Below are 17,058 nucleotides of genomic sequence, written 5' to 3'. Positions count from 1 at the left end.
CTAAAAAGTGTGAATGTTAATGGTCCTTAAATTGAGTTTATGACATGTACAATAATTAAAGAATACTGTAGCCTTATGTGCCTTTATATTTTTACAGTCCATTTTCGCTGATATATCAGTGTTATTTGCATTGAAACATTTTTTGTTATTCGTTTATTCTGAAAATAGACACAAAAGTAGGCCTAACACAATACCTTTAAAAACGCAAAAAAGAGAGAAAAGCACACGGTCTCGAAGTCGAGCGTCAAGAAGTAGCAAACGCGGAAGTTCGCGTCATTTAAGGTGGAACGGAAAGCGTCAATACGTAACAAACGAATAAGTAACTGGATTCAAACAGTGTACGATCAAAGCTCTTCTGCAGACAATATGTGTGGCTCTTAAAAGAGCCTTTGTGTGTGTGTGTGTGTGTGTGTGTGTGTGTGTGTGTGTGTGTGTGTGTTGAACTGAACTCGCTCTACTTAGAGCTGGTGTATTTGGTCACAGCCTTTGTGCCCTCAGACACGGCGTGTTTGGCCAGCTCTCCGGGCAGCAGCAGACGCACGGCGGTCTGGATCTCTCTCGATGTGATGGTGGAGCGCTTGTTGTAGTGAGCGAGACGAGACGCTTCACCGGCGATGCGCTCGAAGATGTCGTTGACGAAAGAGTTCATGATTCCCATCGCCTTGGAGGAGATCCCGGTGTCGGGATGAACCTGCTTCAGAACTTTGTATACGTAGATCGCGTAGCTCTCCTTCCTGGACTTTCTGCGCTTCTTTCCGCCCTTGCCGGCGGTTTTAGTGACGGCCTTCTTCGAGCCCTTCTTGGGTGCAGACTTCGCTGGTTCAGGCATGATGCTTCAGTCAGAGAAACTCAAAGACTAATAAAGCTGAATCACTGCAGGCGGGCTTTATGCACTGCTCTATGCTAATTTCAAAAGGGAAGAATGAGGCTCTGTGATTGTGAGTCGTCAACCCATAGAGTGACCTCATTGGCCACATTACACATTCACTGACTTGTAGGCGGACCAATCAGAAGCTTTAAAATATTAATGGCCCATCTATAAATACCATCCCCCACATCGACTCCACTCTGTTTCGTTTTCCCGCATTTTTTTTCGGAATGAATAAGAAAGTGTGTGAATAATTTCAGAAATCTTTAACCAGGTATTCTGCGTACACACAGTGTAAACTCCATGAATTCACTATAATTGCACAATACTGTGCTTTGAAAGATGAGAATATTCCCTTGAGACCCTGAAACGTTTTTTTGTATTTTTCTGTCATTGCATTGTTTACAGCAGAAGAAACCGCAGAAGATAATAATGAACAGATTGAAAAATTATATTTTATTCATATGCTATGCTGTGTTCAGTTGTTTAAAAAATAAAATGACAAGAAATTACATGTTTAGGCAAAAACTATGGGAAGTTTCAGGATTTGTTTAATCAAACGTTGTGCAAAAATTATTCTCAGCTATGTTATGAAAGATATAATGTAATGAATTGATATACCATTTTACGTCATGCACTTAATTATGCATGTAAACAAGACCATAAATGCAATTCCCATTCAACACAATGTATCTAACTGGATCTAATTAGCATATTGTGTTCTTGGGGCAACATGTGATTAAAAGGGGTTTACATTCATAGGAATATCGATTTATAATTTCCTTCCCTATACACCTTGTCTTCCAAAACCCCATTTAGTTTTCCTGAGATGTTGATTTATGACAAATAACTTGAATACAAGTCTGATTTAAATGATAATTACAAAATATTATAATCTTCCATAAGAGTGCTGAAGTTGTAATCATGATGAAACCTCCAAACATTTGGTATCTGTGGAAAGCACTGAATTTGACTTTATGACATCCAGGCTGAAAAACACATGCTGTGTTAGAAATTCACTCAAATATAAGGTCCACTACAGTGAAGAATAAACTGTATTTTGAAAGACATGCAAATACAAATGTAAGAACAATAATAAACTACATCAAAAAATATTGCACAATGACAACAAACGCCCAAAACTCTTTGAAAATGTAGTTTTAACTGCAAAGCACAATCGTGAGAATAACATTAAAACTAAGTTTATATTTTGTATTTGCTTAATATATAATTTTGAGGCAACGTTTAAGGAAAACACAATTAATATATTACAAAAATACAATTTGACCACCTCAAACTTGTTCTTTGTGTGTAAATGTGGGTGGCTCTTAAAAGAGCCGTTGGGTTTTTCTTCTTCGTGGATCTCTTAACCCCCGAACCCGTACAGAGTGCGTCCCTGTCGCTTCAGCGCGTACACAACATCCATGGCGGTGACGGTCTTTCTCTTGGCGTGTTCAGTGTAAGTCACAGCATCACGAATGACGTTCTCCAGAAACACCTTCAACACACCGCGAGTCTCTTCATAGATCAGGCCAGAAATACGCTTGACGCCGCCACGTCGAGCAAGACGACGAATAGCGGGTTTAGTGATTCCCTGGATATTATCGCGAAGAACCTTTCGGTGACGCTTAGCGCCTCCTTTCCCGAGACCTTTACCGCCTTTTCCTCTTCCAGACATGACGACAGATACTCTTCAATCCTCAACAGCAGATGATAGACAAACCACTGGGGAAGAGGAGTTTATAATCAGCTAGCGGACCTAGTTGAAACCAAATCAGGGGCGGTTCTAGTAGACGTCACCAGTTACGCATTTCCAAATCGAGGCCAGTCTTTTGATGCCTTATACTAGCGGAAAGAAATATAATTAAAGTAATATTGATAACGATATAATTTAACTTAAGTATATAAAAATAAACTTGAATGCGTTAAAAAAAAATAGACAATTTTACAAATGATAAGCTTTCTAGACAAAAGAAAGGTATAATCTAAGGGCTTCAGCCATTTTGACCCGCAAGGGAAGGATTTGTTACAGGTAGGAGAGGATGAGGGTTAATAACTATACATACAAATGATATTATAACTAAATATAGTAGCATAACACTAAAACCACCATTCATTTACTTTTGGATTTAAATAAAAATAGCATTTTATAAGACCACCATGGCATATAGAAGTGCTTATTTAAAAACACCGTAATATGGAAATAATCTTTCATTGAGTCTTAGGGTTTGAGTGACTGCTGTGGATTTAAGCGCGCTCTCCGCGGACGCGACGGGCCAGCTGGATGTCTTTGGGCATGATGGTGACTCTCTTGGCGTGGATGGCGCACAAGTTGGTGTCCTGGACCTGGCCAATGGCTGTGCGCCTCCTGCTTTCAAGCTCAGTCTTTTTTTCGGGTACACAAAGACAAAGCTAGAAAATAGATTAAATCAGTCTTATATTTGTGTATCATGACCCATAATTGTTCGTTTTATGTTAACTAATATAAAAAATTGAGACGCGAATAGGAATAAACCTAGATCACATACAGTGAAAAAAATTTTTTTCATAGCACAATGGAGGGAAATAACCGCGCAGTGCCATATGTTCATAATACAGCGTGTTACTTGCATTAAAAGTGCTTATATTTCATTTACTTTTAAGACAATATTAACAACGTTCGGTACAAAACTGACTTAGTTCTATGCTGGGCTGATACCAATTTATATAGTGATACAATATATGAAATAACTCTCTTGGGGAAATATTGGGTGGCTCTAAAAAGAGCCTTTAGTTTGAAGAGAAGCTTCCGTCAATCTACTTGGCCTTCGCGGGCTTCTCGGTCTTCTTGGGCAGCAGCACGGCCTGAATGTTGGGCAACACACCACCCTGAGCGATGGTCACGCCACCCAGAAGCTTGTTCAGCTCCTCGTCATTGCGCACCGCCAGCTGCAGGTGTCGAGGGATGATGCGGGTCTTCTTGTTGTCCCGAGCGGCGTTTCCAGCCAACTCCAGGATCTCAGCGGTCAGATACTCGAGCACAGCGGCCAAATACACCGGAGCTCCGGCACCGACGCGCTGGGCATAGTTGCCTTTGCGGAGAAGCCTGTGAACACGGCCGACGGGGAACTGAAGTCCCGCCCTGGAAGAGCGACTCTTGGCCTTAGCGCGAGCCTTTCCCCCGGTTTTACCTCTTCCACTCATTGCGGTTTACAACTAGCGAAGGCTTGAACAAAAATATAATGCGGTTGCCCGTTGTGAGGTGAGTTATAAAGAAAGCGTGCTAGTCTCCTATTGGCTGAAATCTGAGAACATTCCCAGCCAATCAGTGATCTTCCCTCCAAACACCAAACACCCCTTTCTGCTACTGACACTTAAACACGTCATTCTGTAGTTTCATTTAATGCCGCTAGTCTTCCTTTTAAAGGGTAATGGCTGGGCTCTTTTTTAATGGTGATAATGTTAATAATGTGTGATTAAAAGTTAAACGAGTCGGTCTTGAAGCAGAATAGTTTCATAGTTTACTGGTATAAATATGTAAACGTACGTACATTCTATGGAAATGTCAATTTTTCTGTCCCTTGCCTTTACAGAAACCTTGAAAAACACTTTGGGGTTAGAATTTCTTTATATTTTAAAATGAAACAATATGTTATTTGAACAATTACACCTTCTTGAGCCATCAATGTGTCAATGTTTGTTTTTTAATTAATTATATAGAATTCCAATCATCACAGAAGTGCTCGTCCCCACAGTTATGGGAAACTGCTTTATTTTGAGGCCATTAAGCGGTGTGTCTACCATTTAAGATACAATAATGTATACATAACTATAAAAATATAGCTTGACTTCCTTCTTCCAACTTCCTGAAGATCTATGAAGAAAGGCCCATGATAAGTCCACTGTCTATTTTCATTTATCAGAAATGTTTCCATTTATCTCATGATTTCATGAAGCTTCTAGTTAAACTCACTAGTATGACCTACTTTATTGTTAGGGAATTGTACAAATAATAATAAATAAATAAACTAAAATATAAATGTATGAATATAAATGTATTAAACTACTTCATTTAGTTAGTATACCATGATTTACAACATGTGGTTTGTCTTGCAGCAGCCATTTTGTATATTTTTCATGAAAACTGTCACTGTTTACTGTCACTGTCACCAAGACACTTTTCTTATGGATAACACCAGTTAACACCAGTGACTCCTATTTATAGATCAACTTTATTCAAAGCTATTAATTTAGATTGTATGCCAAATGTAACAATTTAGTCTCATCTACTTAATTATAGTTGAAGAATAAGGATATTTGGTCTTATGTATCTCACTGGTGATTCATTGGTGTTACTGTGTTTTTTTTTCTGTCACATTAAATAAAATGTCATATCTGAAATGATAATAATTTTACATCCATTTAATTCTGATACTCTCAAAAGTTCAGATTTAAAGGATTGCATCATTTCTTGATTATAACTGTTTTTCAAATATTTTCATCGTTATAGCAAATACATGGTTGTGCAAATGAACTAACATCATTCAATCACACTTTTAACAAACCTGATTAAAATAAATAAAACATCTCCGTATTTGTTGCATTATTATTATTATTATTATTCTGTAACTCTGACTACATGTGCTGAAAAAAATATAATATTTCATAAAAACATTTAATATTGCCAAATAAGTAAGGTAACAACAGTGACAAAAAAAATGGTATATGCGGCTTTTAAATAAATGCACAATATATATATATATATATATATATATATATATATATATATATATATATATATATATATATATATATATATATATATATATAAAAATATTAAGCTGTCCTTTATGTGTATTCATAAAGTAAAAGGGTAATCTAATAATGTGGTCTAAGTTTAAATTTTAGAAAAGGAAATACATTTTAAAACATCTTGCCATACCAAAAGTGGACGTTTCTGTAGAATGAAAACATCAACATTCTCAATAATGAGGTCTAAATGTATTTGCACAGCATGAACACACTAGAACAACAAATATCAACATGCCAACATCAGACAGCAACATAGTGTCGGCCCAGATTCGGCCCACATCTGTTACACGTGAATCCACACGTTCCAGATGTTTGGGCTGCAAATAAAGTTCAATGTCTCTACTCGATGTATATGTTGTTTTTACTCCCCAAAATGATTTTACCACTTCAGTTTTGCTCCAAACATGAGCGGAGAAAACACACCGTCCGCTTCTGGAAGAGCCTTAGACTTGCGGTAGACGTCGAAAAAAGACTTGCCTGGCGTTACAAAACAACCCCTTGAGTGGGCCGAAATTGGACGTCCAAAAATTACATAGAAAAGACGTCACTCCGACGTCACATTGTGCAGTGGGTAACTTGCTTCCCTAAACTAGCGTACTTCATGCACAGGAATAATCGACAAAAAGACTTCAGCAAATGTCCATTAAATGCTTTAATCACGGCCGGAAGAGTTCACGAGCAGTTCTCAGGGAATCTCTACCAAGAAGCAAGGCCAGAGGATCTCAGACAAATCCCATTGAGAATCCCACCCGAAAACACAAATACAGCAGTTTTTATAGAATAAGGGGTATGGCAAAATGACATGACACATTACATAATTTGATTGGTTCTTTTTAGACAAGACCTTCTGTTGCTAGGTAATGATTCCTTCTTAAAGGGATAGTTCACTCAAAATGAAAATTGTGTCATCACTTACTCAACCTCGTGTTGTTCTAAACCTGTATGGGTTTCTCTGTTCTGTTGAACACAAACGAAGATATTTTGAAGAATGTTGGTAACCAAACAGTTGATGGACCCCATTGACTTCCATAGTATTTTTTTTTCCCCACTATGGAAGTTAGTGGTTTAGAACAACACAAGGTTGAGTAAGTGATGACACAATTTTCATTTTTGAGTGAACTATCCCTTTAATCACAGGGTTTCAAACCTAGTCATCTGTATAGTTTCATTTCCCCTATTTGTTATTTATACACACACACACACTCAAAGTCATGAGTTTTCTGAAAGGGCACACACACATCATTCAAAAACATATGATTGGTACAATGAGTACAAATAGCGATGCAGATTAACACTAGGCAGATATTGACATGGGACTATATTGGGGTGAAGCACAGGCGAAGCACTGCTACTTGGGCGCAGAGATATTACGCAGCACATGAAATCCCACGACTTCCGTCAACATACCGGCGTGAATAGCTGGCTATTTTTCCTACAGTAGACATAGTGAATGGCGATGAACATGGCGGATTTTGTGAGAGACGAGGAGGGTGACTTCTCAGATAGTCAAGATCCAGAAACATGCCTCTATGAACCAGAGTTTGAAAGGAGGAGCAGTGCGTGCTTTGGAAATAGAACGACAGGAGGAGGAAGGTGCGATCGCTCAACAGCCTGAGGACGTGAGGATGAGAGCCAACACGAACTGGTGGTGTGAGTGTGGGGGAATATGCCAACCTATGCCGACTGAAATAGAGTGTCTGTGCTGTGGCGAGTGGGTACTGCCATCGATGACCAGGCTCAACGAGGGGGGATTTCAGGTGTTGCGTGATATCTCTGCGCCCAAGTAGCAGTGCTTCGCCTGTGCTTCACCCCAATATAGTCCCAAGTCAATATCTGCCTAGGAAATCGCCTCTTAATCTGCATTGCTATTTGTACTCGTTGTGAATACGCAGGCCACAAGAAGTAATTTTTTTTTATTTTTTTTATCACTTTTACTCAGGACATGCTAGCTGGCAACAAAGGATTCCATTCATTAAGCTAAGCTAAGCTAGCGCCGACCCTGTCAAACTAAAACAATGCATGCACTGAGACAAAAATGCATTTGCCCACCTATCTAAATGTTGGAAAGACGGTGAATAAGCCCTTTTTCAAAAAACGGTGGAGTGTTCCTTTAAATGTCTTACACAATTGTTACATTTTTACATTTACATTTATGCATTTGGCAGACGCTTTTATCCAAAGCGACTTACATTGCATTATCCTATACATTTATACATAGGTATGTGCAATCCCCTGGGATCGAACCCACAACCTTGTTAACGCAATGCTCTTACCACTGAGCTACAGGAAAGCTGTTAGTCCATGTTAGTGTCAGAACAGCCACAGAGCTGTGGACAAATGTGCACAAACTGAGAGACACAAATAGCCCAACTCAGCGTGAACAACGGAGGAAGTCGTTTCCTCTCTTCTGTGTTTCTCTGATGCCTCAGTCTGTCGTCTAAATTCTTACGCTTCATTTGTAAAGCGCGGATGGACACAGGGGCGATGAGCCGAAAATACAGCCAGAGATCACGAGTCATTGTGCAAATATGATAAATTCAGAAATCTGGTGGGAATATTTTTTTTTATTATTTTTCTGTTTTCTTATTCTGTTCTTAAGAAGATAAGAGTGAATTTGTGATAAGTGTGAGATGGTCTGTGATGATAAATCCTCTCCTCAAATGCCGTGAGCTTCTTTTGATGGTTTATTTAACATTTGCCATCTCTGTTCCCTTTTTCTCATTGGTTCTGATGATGTTGTTGACAAAACTAATGATCTTATGTTGAATGTGAAAAATATGGCATGATTTTGCGTTGATTTGTAACCAGAGTTGTTTGTTGTGTGTTGTAGTGTCACGAGCTGATCCAGATGTTCAGGTGCACAAAGCTGTCGGAGACTCACTGGATTTAACTGCTGATTATCCAAAAGAAGGTCTTGCAGTGCAGTGGGAATATAATGGGATTGCATTTGCTGAGTATGACAAAGATCAGTTCAAACTGGTGAAATCTCCATTATTTCATGAAAGGTTAAAGATGTATAAGGACAATATTAGTATAACAATAGAAGACCTGAAACTCCAGGATTCTGGAAGCTTCTCTATTATTGCAGAAAAAAAATTTGGTCAACTTCCAACAAAAGTCATTGAGCTGCATGTTCATGGTGAGTTTAACTGGATATTCATCCTGTCAATGCTGTTAATGTAAACACACATAAACATTCAAGAACTGGAGTTAAATAAGTCTATAGTCATTTAGCTGAAGTTAAATAGTTACTTTATGAAGGAAATCGAACACCTTTAAAAATAACGATTCAAAAAGCAAATTTTCATAGTGATGTCATAGAAGAATCTTCCAGTGAACAGTTCTAGAGTAAAGCACTATTTTCCACTATAAAAAAACCCAAAACAAAACCTTTTGTACAATTAAGGTTCAATGGATGTGAAAGGTTCTTCATGGAACCATATAGACACCAAAAATAACCTTTATTTTCAAAATGTAAATTTATTTGATTTTGCGTATTATTCTCCTCCAGATCTCATCAGAGATGTACAGATTGAGTTCAATAATTCCTGGCTGGAGTCAAAAAACGTGTGTGTTTCATCTTCGGTGTCTGGCGTCCGGTGATCCGAATCCCTCCTACAGCTGGAGTGGAGATCTGGTGGAGACTGGAAAGTACCTGAACATCAGCCTCCGTCCAGCAGAGAGCGCTACACTCACCTGCACCGCCAACAACACCGTCAGCATCAAGAACAAGATCCAGACTGTAGTGTGCACAGGGAAGGGTTCAAGATTCTGTGTAAAAATGTTGAATACTTAAGTCTCAAGTATTAATAAGGATTATACAATTAAAAATGTTATATTTTTTTAAATAAGTAATGACCACTAAAAACTATTTTTGACACCCTTAGAATGGCAAGGTTATGTGTGTATATTGGTTACATTGCCCTAAAATGATCTCGTTAGCCTATTTCTTTCATCATGATTTGTACATAAAATTAATTACAACCTGGTATTAATTACAAAAAGGTATTTTATACTGTTGGCTCAGACATTTTGGGTTTAAAGAGTATTTAAGTATTCATAATTATGAAGCTGAAGCATTAATAAATAAAGAAAAAATGAAGATATCTGTGTGAGATCTTTCAAAAATGCTACAACATCTCTTGTGTAAAAATTTAGACACACTCATCATACAAACCTCAACAATGGAAATATGAACATTTTCAAATCTAAATAATAATAGAATACAAATGTGTAATTTAGTCATGCTGCAATGCATGCTGGGAGTCATGAGTGGATTTTGCTGGTACCCATCATGCACTGCAGTATGAAGCATGTTGCCATTGTTTCATAAGCTGATTGTGAATGTCTATGAGAGTCTGAATAACACTGTAGTTAATATCTTACGCTCACAATGTGTTTTCTTCATTCTTCAGAATATCTGATTGTCACATTAAGTGCTGGATGTCACTATAATATCACACACTGAAAAAAAAAGTCAACTTTAATGTTTCCTTTTACAAGTTGCATGCAGATTATTTAAAGTAGTCCAAATTTCACACATGGAATTAAGTAAATATACTTAACCAAGTTAAGTACAATTAACAAAGAAAATAAGTAACTTTAATGAGGCTAATTAGAATTTGTTGAGTAATTTCTACTTTTACTTTGCAGTACTCTTTAAAACAACATTGAATTTTGCCATGCATTTAAAGTGTATGCTTTATTTAGAAACGTCTAAGTTAATAACAACGTAGACATTAGATGACACATCTACACTATATTAATAATTTGGTAACCACCCGAACAAAGAGACCTCAATACTTGGTTTACATTAACAGTAACATTCGATGGATCATTTTTTAGTATGAATGTTTCATTTTGAGTAGAAGATGAACTCCAGATATCACAAAACAAGTTACTAAACCAAACAACAAAAGCAATGATGAAAGATGCAACCTAATTAATCATCCATGCCCCAGTGCATGATGGGAACACCAGTATCAGAAAGTTGAGTAGGTTTAACTTCATTTTATAATGTTGATATTTACACTTTAATTTCTACAAGTTTAAAGTGAATACTAATATAAAATTTACTTTGTTTTTTAAATCTGTGTTTTCTTCACCGTTATTTCTAAGCCTTAACTGGCGCAAAATACAGTGTGTCAAAGATCACATCAGGCCATCTGTAATGGATCTGCTTGTTTTACACTCTTTGACCACCAGGTGGTGTGAGCAAACGAAGCCTTGAGAAACAAACCCTTTTGTGAACCATTTGGCTGAAAAGCTTCAATGCGTCATGAGGCTTCATCTCGCCACGCCTATATTGAAATGTATTAATGATAAAGCACACTTCTGATCAGTGCATCAGACCACTTCATGATGATGTCACCTGATTTGACACAGTAAAGTCAGTTAAAATAGGCAAAGAAAAGGCTTGCATAAGAAATCAAGAGCCCAACTACGGGACACACCGATCAGCATAATGGCGACGTCACATGTTTGTTCCTCTTTTCTTCAGTGATTTTAGTCATTAGCATCAGGTGCCACTAATGGCCAATCACCACTGAATACTTTAATTAACTCCAGCAGTGCTTCAGTGTTATTTTAACACTCTGTAGTGTGAACACAAACCCTGAATGGTGATCAAAACAACGGATCCGCTTCGTGTCATGGCCGCATTACCATCGGGTGTGGCCTGTCAATTATTCCTATAGGATGTGCTTTTGTGCACAACATAGTGGAGATGAGCAACTAAATGCCAATGAACAACATGTAAAGACACCCATGCTGATCTATGCCTGGAAAGCCAGATGTAGGCTATATGGGATGCTTGAGGAGACCCACAACCCAAGCCAGCAGCGATCGACCTGAAGCTTTTACACACACACACACACACACACACACACACACACACACACACACACACACACACACACACACACACACACACACACACACACACACACACACACACACACACACACACACACACACACACACACACACACACACACACACACACTGAAGCTAAGCAGGGTTGAGCCTGGCCTGAAAGTAGCGATGTGCCAGACGAGGCTTTTGTGAGGCTTTTACAACAAACTGTGTTTTATTTGTGCTTTGAAGCTTTTGACATAGTGCTCTACTTCGCCATCTGGTGGTCAATAAAAATTCCTACACCAACTGTGTCATTCAATGCTTTGTTCATTGGGATGTCATTGTAACGTTTAATTGTCCATTTAATAAGCATAATATGTCATTAGAAAAATGGCGGTGTGTGTGTGTGTGTGTGTGTGTGTGTAGCGATAGAGTTTTTCTAATTTCATTGTATTTTGCACAATACAATGACAATAAAGACTTTCTGTTCTTCATTTTTACTCGCATCAAACTTTTGTCTTTTCACCTTCTAGGCCAATACATTAGGAATATGTGATTTTTCATTGTTCCTTACGAAACAACAAACATGCACATTGTTAAGAAACACAAATACAAAAGCAATTACATATGTTATTCAAGAATAACAACAATACACCACATTAAACAAAGCTATATGCATACAGGCATGACCGATATAATTATAATATTGCACTAAATGGATAGCGGGTATGGGACAGCGCAATCGACACGCTTTGTATTTGAGCCCAGCGTGACGTGTCAGTGTCAGTGAGGCAACAAAGCTTTATTTCCACCGGTCACGTGATAGCCTCATTTCAAGCGATGCTCCGGAACAGTGTTTCGATGCACCAGTACGTCAAAAACTCGAGACGTGTGTCGACACTGGGTCTCAAACTACCCAATCCTACTGGGAAGACTATAGCTGCTTCTGGAAGAGGGGTTAAGGCCAATTCACACTGCACAGACTAACATGTTTAAAAAGTTTTATCAAAGGAGATTTTCAAATAATTATTTTTGGCACAATGGCGCCCCCTGTGGTGTGGGTCTCCTGTGCACTGCATACCACAGTGGGGTGTAATAACAATCAACAAAACAAGAGATAATGGGCTAAAAAATGGGCCTATACCCATACACAAAATAATGTGGGCTGCCGTTATATCGTCTTCCGCTTTAAATTCCGCTTTCGTTTGGATTATTGTAACTCTCTTTACTATGGCATGTCCAAATACTCTATTGCTCGCCTCCAATTAGTACAAAATGCTGCTGCAAAGTTCCTCAAAAGAAAACGTAAATTTGATCATGTTTGTCCTATCTTGAAATCGCTGCATCGGCTGCATGTGCATTTTAGAATTGAGTTTAAAATTGTTCTCTTTGTTTTTAAATCTTTACATAATCTGGCAGAAGCTATTTGTCCGAGCTACTCTGTCCACACAATCCCACACGAAACCTGAGGTCTGGTGATAAGAGACTTTTGTCCGTCCCCAGATCAACATCAGATCGGCTCAGTCTTTAACTATTTTTAAATCTTTTCTTAAAACCTACTTTTTTTTGTTCTTTAGCTTTTAATTAATTATGAGTTTTTGTCATGAATGTGTGGTTTGTCCTTGTCTCTTGTGTTTTGTTCAGCACTTTGGTCAGCCATATTTGCTGTTTTTAAATGTGCTATATAAATAAATACAAACTTGAAACTTGAAACTTAAATGTCTCTTGTGTTGTTAAATGTCTTACACAATTATTAGTGTCAGAACAGCCACAGAGCTGTGGTCAAATGTGCACAAACTGAGAGACACGAATAACTCTGCGTGATCAACTGAGGAAGTCGTTTTCTCTCTTCTGTGTTTCTCTGATGCCTCAGTCTGTCGTCTAAACGTCCGGACATGAACATCTTTCAAGAGTCCCGCTGCTCCATTTTAGCAGTTCTCCTGCTTTTCCTTCTCCAGGGTGAGTATCTTCAGAAACATCTCAGTTAATGTCTCAACAGGCTGTAAGACACTTCCTTATTTGTGTTTGGTGTGTACAGGGAGTTAATATGCATGTAAAAAACTGCTTGTGATTCCATATCTTGTTTTCATATATGCATCCATAGGTCTATGTGTGTCATATCACATGTAGTAACTTAAAATAAATGAAATATATGTTTCTGTTTATTAAATAGGCCGATGTAACTAAATGTGACCCTGGACCACAAAACCATTCACATAGGTCAATTATTTTAAATTGAGATTAATAAATAAGCTTTCCATTGATGAGATAAATGATCAAGCATGTTGTGTTTAAGTCTTATCTGTGTTTCATCGGTGAGAAAAGAGAAAAGTTCAGCTCAGGAAACCTCAAGCCTTAACTTCACAGAATGTGGCCAAATGTAATCGACCGTTATTCTGTTGCAACCAGCCTTGCATGTTACAAAATGATATATTATTTCAGGGTTTTAAGTTCACTTTTAATTCATTGCTATGGAAGAATGTATATTTTTTCAAATGTGCAACATTTATAAAACAAGTGGCACTGTTGAGGTGATGGTGGTGGAGGAGGGGGTGCGAAACACTTCCTTTATTGAGCGAGAATGGACACCCGAAACAATGAGCCGAAAATGCAGATCACGAGTCATTGTGCAAATATACATTACAAACCATTACAGGCCATGTGCTAGAGTCTGACATGCAGATATCCGGTGGGAATAAAGATATTATTTTTCTGTTTTCTTATTCTGTTCTTAAGAAGATAAGAGTGAGTGAGAAGTGTGAGATGGTCTGAGATGATAAACCCTCACCTCAAATGCCGTGAGCTTCTTTTGATGGTTTATTTAACATTTGCCTTCTCTGTTCCCTTTTTCTCATTGGTTCTGATGATGTTGTTGCCAAACTAATTATCTTATGCTGAATGTGAAAAATATGGCATGATTTTGTGATGATTTGTAACCAGAGTTGTTTGTTGTGTGTTGTAGTGTCACGAGCTGATCCAGATGTTCAGGTGCACAAAGCTGTCGGAGACTCACTGGATTTAACTGCTGATTATAGAAAAGAAGGTCTTGCAGTGCAGTGGGAATATAATGGAATTGAATTCGCTGAGTATGAGAAAGATCAGATCAAACTGGTGAAACGTCCATTATTTCATGAAAGGTTAAAGATGTATAAGGACAATATTAGTATAACAATAGAAGACCTGAAACTCCAGGATTCTGGAAGCTTCTCTATTGTTGCAGAAAAAAAATCTGGTCAACTTCCAACAAAAGTCATTGAGCTGCATGTTCATGGTGAGTTTAACTGGATATTCATCCTGTCAATGCTGTTAATGTAAACACACATAAACATTCAAGAACTGGAGTTAAATAAGTCTATAGCCATTTAGCTGAAGTTAAATAGTTCCTTTATTAAAGAAACCGAACACCTTTAAAAATAACGATTCAAAAAGTGAATTTTCATAGTGATGTCAGAGAAGAATCTTCCAGTGAACAGTTCTAGAGTAAAGCACTATTTTCCACTATAAAAAATAAACCCCAAAACAAAACCTTTTGTACAATTAAGGTTCAATGGATGTGAAAGGTTCTTCATGGAACCATATAGACACCAAAAATAACCTTTATTTTCAAAATGTAAATATAATTGACTTTGTATATTATTCTCCTCCAGATCTCATCAGAGATGTACAGATTGAGCTCAGTGATTCCTGGCTGGAGTCAAGAAACATGTGTGTGTTTCATCTTCGGTGTCTGGCGTCCGGTGATCCGAATCCCTCCTACAGCTGGAGTGGAGATCTGGCCAAGACTGGACAGAACCTGAACATCAGCCGTCGTCCAGCAGAGAACGCTACACTCACCTGCACCGCCAACAACACCGTCAGCATCAAGAACACACACAAGACTGTAGTGTGCACAGGGAAATCAGCGGGTACAGTTTTGCATAAAAATACTGAATTGCTTAACTTCTATATGGATTAAATGATTAAACTTATTATATACTCTGAAGAAACATAATTTTTGGAAACCAAAAGGAACTATAGAAGTGATTAAAGCACAGTCAATACTCTACCCAGCTAACAACAAATAGGTCTATTTTCTAATGTTCCCACTAAGTTAGCAAAAAAAAGAAAAAAAAAAAAAGAAAAGAATGTTCTAATGTTCTTTTTTTCTTGGCTATACGTGTGTTGGAACGAAGGAAACATTCCTTTTTATTATTCTGCAAACATTTTGGGAATGTTATTTTTAAATATATGAACATTCTGAAACAAGTTGCATTAATGTTAGCATTTAAAAATGTTCGATGAACCTCCAACTAAAACGAAAAAAAATAAAAAAATAAAAATAAAAATGGGTAACACTTTAGAATACTGTTCCTTCATTAATGAATAACTACACAGGAACAAATGAGTAATGCATTAGTAACACTCTAGTAACTACTATTAACTAACAAGAAACTCTGATTAACGAATTAGTAAGTAATCGCGCTCAGATGAATGTAGTAGTTCATTATTAGCTAATCAATAACTACTATTTTTTTCATACCTCCCAGAGAACTACTATCTATAGGTTCAAAATTAACATGAATAATGCATAATTTATAATAAAAGGTAATGGTAACCCACTAGTAATGACTCAAGTATTACTACATCATTTTAAAGGAACTACTGATTATTTGGATCAGTATTCTAAAGTGAAAAACATGATAAATACCTAAAATTGACTGAAGTCATTGTAAACTTTTGAGATTTTTGTAAGATTTTGAATAGCAATTCCTTCCAATGGATTTGGTAACACTTTAGTCATTACTATTGTGTTCCCATGATCTTCACTTTAGAAAACTGATCCAAATAATTAGTAGTTCCTTTAGAAAGATGTAGTAACACTTTATTCATTACTATCCAAAACCTTACAAAAGCCTTACAAAAGTGGTAGTTCACTATTAGCTAATCAATAACTACTATTTTTAATACCTCACTGAAGACTATAAGAACTACTATATACAGGTTAATAAATATTTATAATGCACAATGTTTAATATAATGTAATGGTAGCCCATTAGTAATGAATCAAGTATTACTACATCATTCTAAAGGAACTACTAATTATTTGGATCAGTATTCTAAAGTGAAGATCATGGGAACACAATAGTAATGACTAAAGTGTTACCAAAAAATTATACATTTTTGTGCTAATGTTTTGAAAACATTATTAAAAACCAGATAACTTTGAACAAACATTTTATTAACGTTACTGGAAGGAAGAACGTTTGTTCATAACTTTGAGATAATCTTGACAGAACGTTAGTTAGTTCGGGGTAAATGCTGTCACACTCAAAATATCTTTTATTTTCCACACAAGAAAGAAATTCAAACAGGTTTGAACAACATGATGGTCAGTAAATTTGGCAGGATATTATTTTTTGGAATGAACTATTCCTGTAATACATGCAGAGCTGTAAAAGGGAAATGGTGGTGGAATAATATGAGATGGGAGGAAAAATATCCAGAGCTCTGTAATGTTGCTCAATAATGTTCTCGTGTTTCTGTTTTTCAGGTCAGATTTCTGT

The 17,058-nt window shown here is 37.2% G+C and overlaps 4 protein-coding genes and 1 long non-coding RNA gene across 6 annotated transcripts in view; 1 reads left to right on the top strand and 4 right to left on the bottom strand.

Moving 5' to 3' along the window:
• The window catches only part of LOC309493376, a 166,596-nt gene that overhangs the window by 109,352 nt on the left and 40,186 nt on the right, over window positions 1–17,058 (bottom strand). The window lies entirely within an intron of this gene.
• LOC309493243 (SLAM family member 8-like) overlaps window positions 1–17,058 on the top strand; it is a 47,398-nt gene that overhangs the window by 30,029 nt on the left and 311 nt on the right. The window contains exons 1-4 of one of the 2 annotated variants that reach the window (XM_082162401.1): window positions 13,316–13,474; window positions 14,478–14,786; window positions 15,163–15,420; window positions 17,046–17,058. The exon at window positions 17,046–17,058 is cut by the window's right edge and continues 118 nt beyond it. In XM_082162401.1, the coding sequence (XP_082018527.1) occupies window positions 13,411–13,474; window positions 14,478–14,786; window positions 15,163–15,420; window positions 17,046–17,058 (644 nt within the window). In that variant the 5' untranslated portion in view covers window positions 13,316–13,410. Of the gene's footprint in view, window positions 1–8,489; window positions 8,799–9,170; window positions 9,433–13,315; window positions 13,475–14,477; window positions 14,787–15,162; window positions 15,421–17,045 lie in introns of those variants that run through there. The other variant, XM_082162400.1, reaches the window with a different exon arrangement.
• On the bottom strand, window positions 428–863 carry LOC309484713 (histone H2B-like). Its single transcript, XM_082151053.1, has one exon. The coding sequence runs from the start codon at window positions 827–829 to the stop codon at window positions 455–457; it is 375 nt and encodes a 124-aa protein (XP_082007179.1). The 5' UTR covers window positions 830–863; the 3' UTR covers window positions 428–454.
• Window positions 1,310–2,596, bottom strand: LOC309483603 (histone H4). The gene has a single exon (XM_082149500.1). It carries the CDS (start codon window positions 2,544–2,546, stop codon window positions 2,235–2,237), a length of 312 nt encoding a protein of 103 aa, XP_082005626.1. The 5' UTR covers window positions 2,547–2,596; the 3' UTR covers window positions 1,310–2,234.
• On the bottom strand, window positions 3,451–4,071 carry LOC309490230 (histone H2A-like). The gene has a single exon (XM_082159280.1). It carries the CDS (start codon window positions 4,049–4,051, stop codon window positions 3,665–3,667), a length of 387 nt encoding a protein of 128 aa, XP_082015406.1. The 5' UTR covers window positions 4,052–4,071; the 3' UTR covers window positions 3,451–3,664.

The sequence above is a fragment of the Leuciscus leuciscus genome (genome assembly GCF_965113295.1).
Source record: "Leuciscus leuciscus genome assembly, chromosome: 2".
NCBI lineage: Eukaryota > Metazoa > Chordata > Actinopteri > Cypriniformes > Leuciscidae > Leuciscus > Leuciscus leuciscus.
This window is presented reverse-complemented; position numbering and strand designations above follow the sequence as displayed.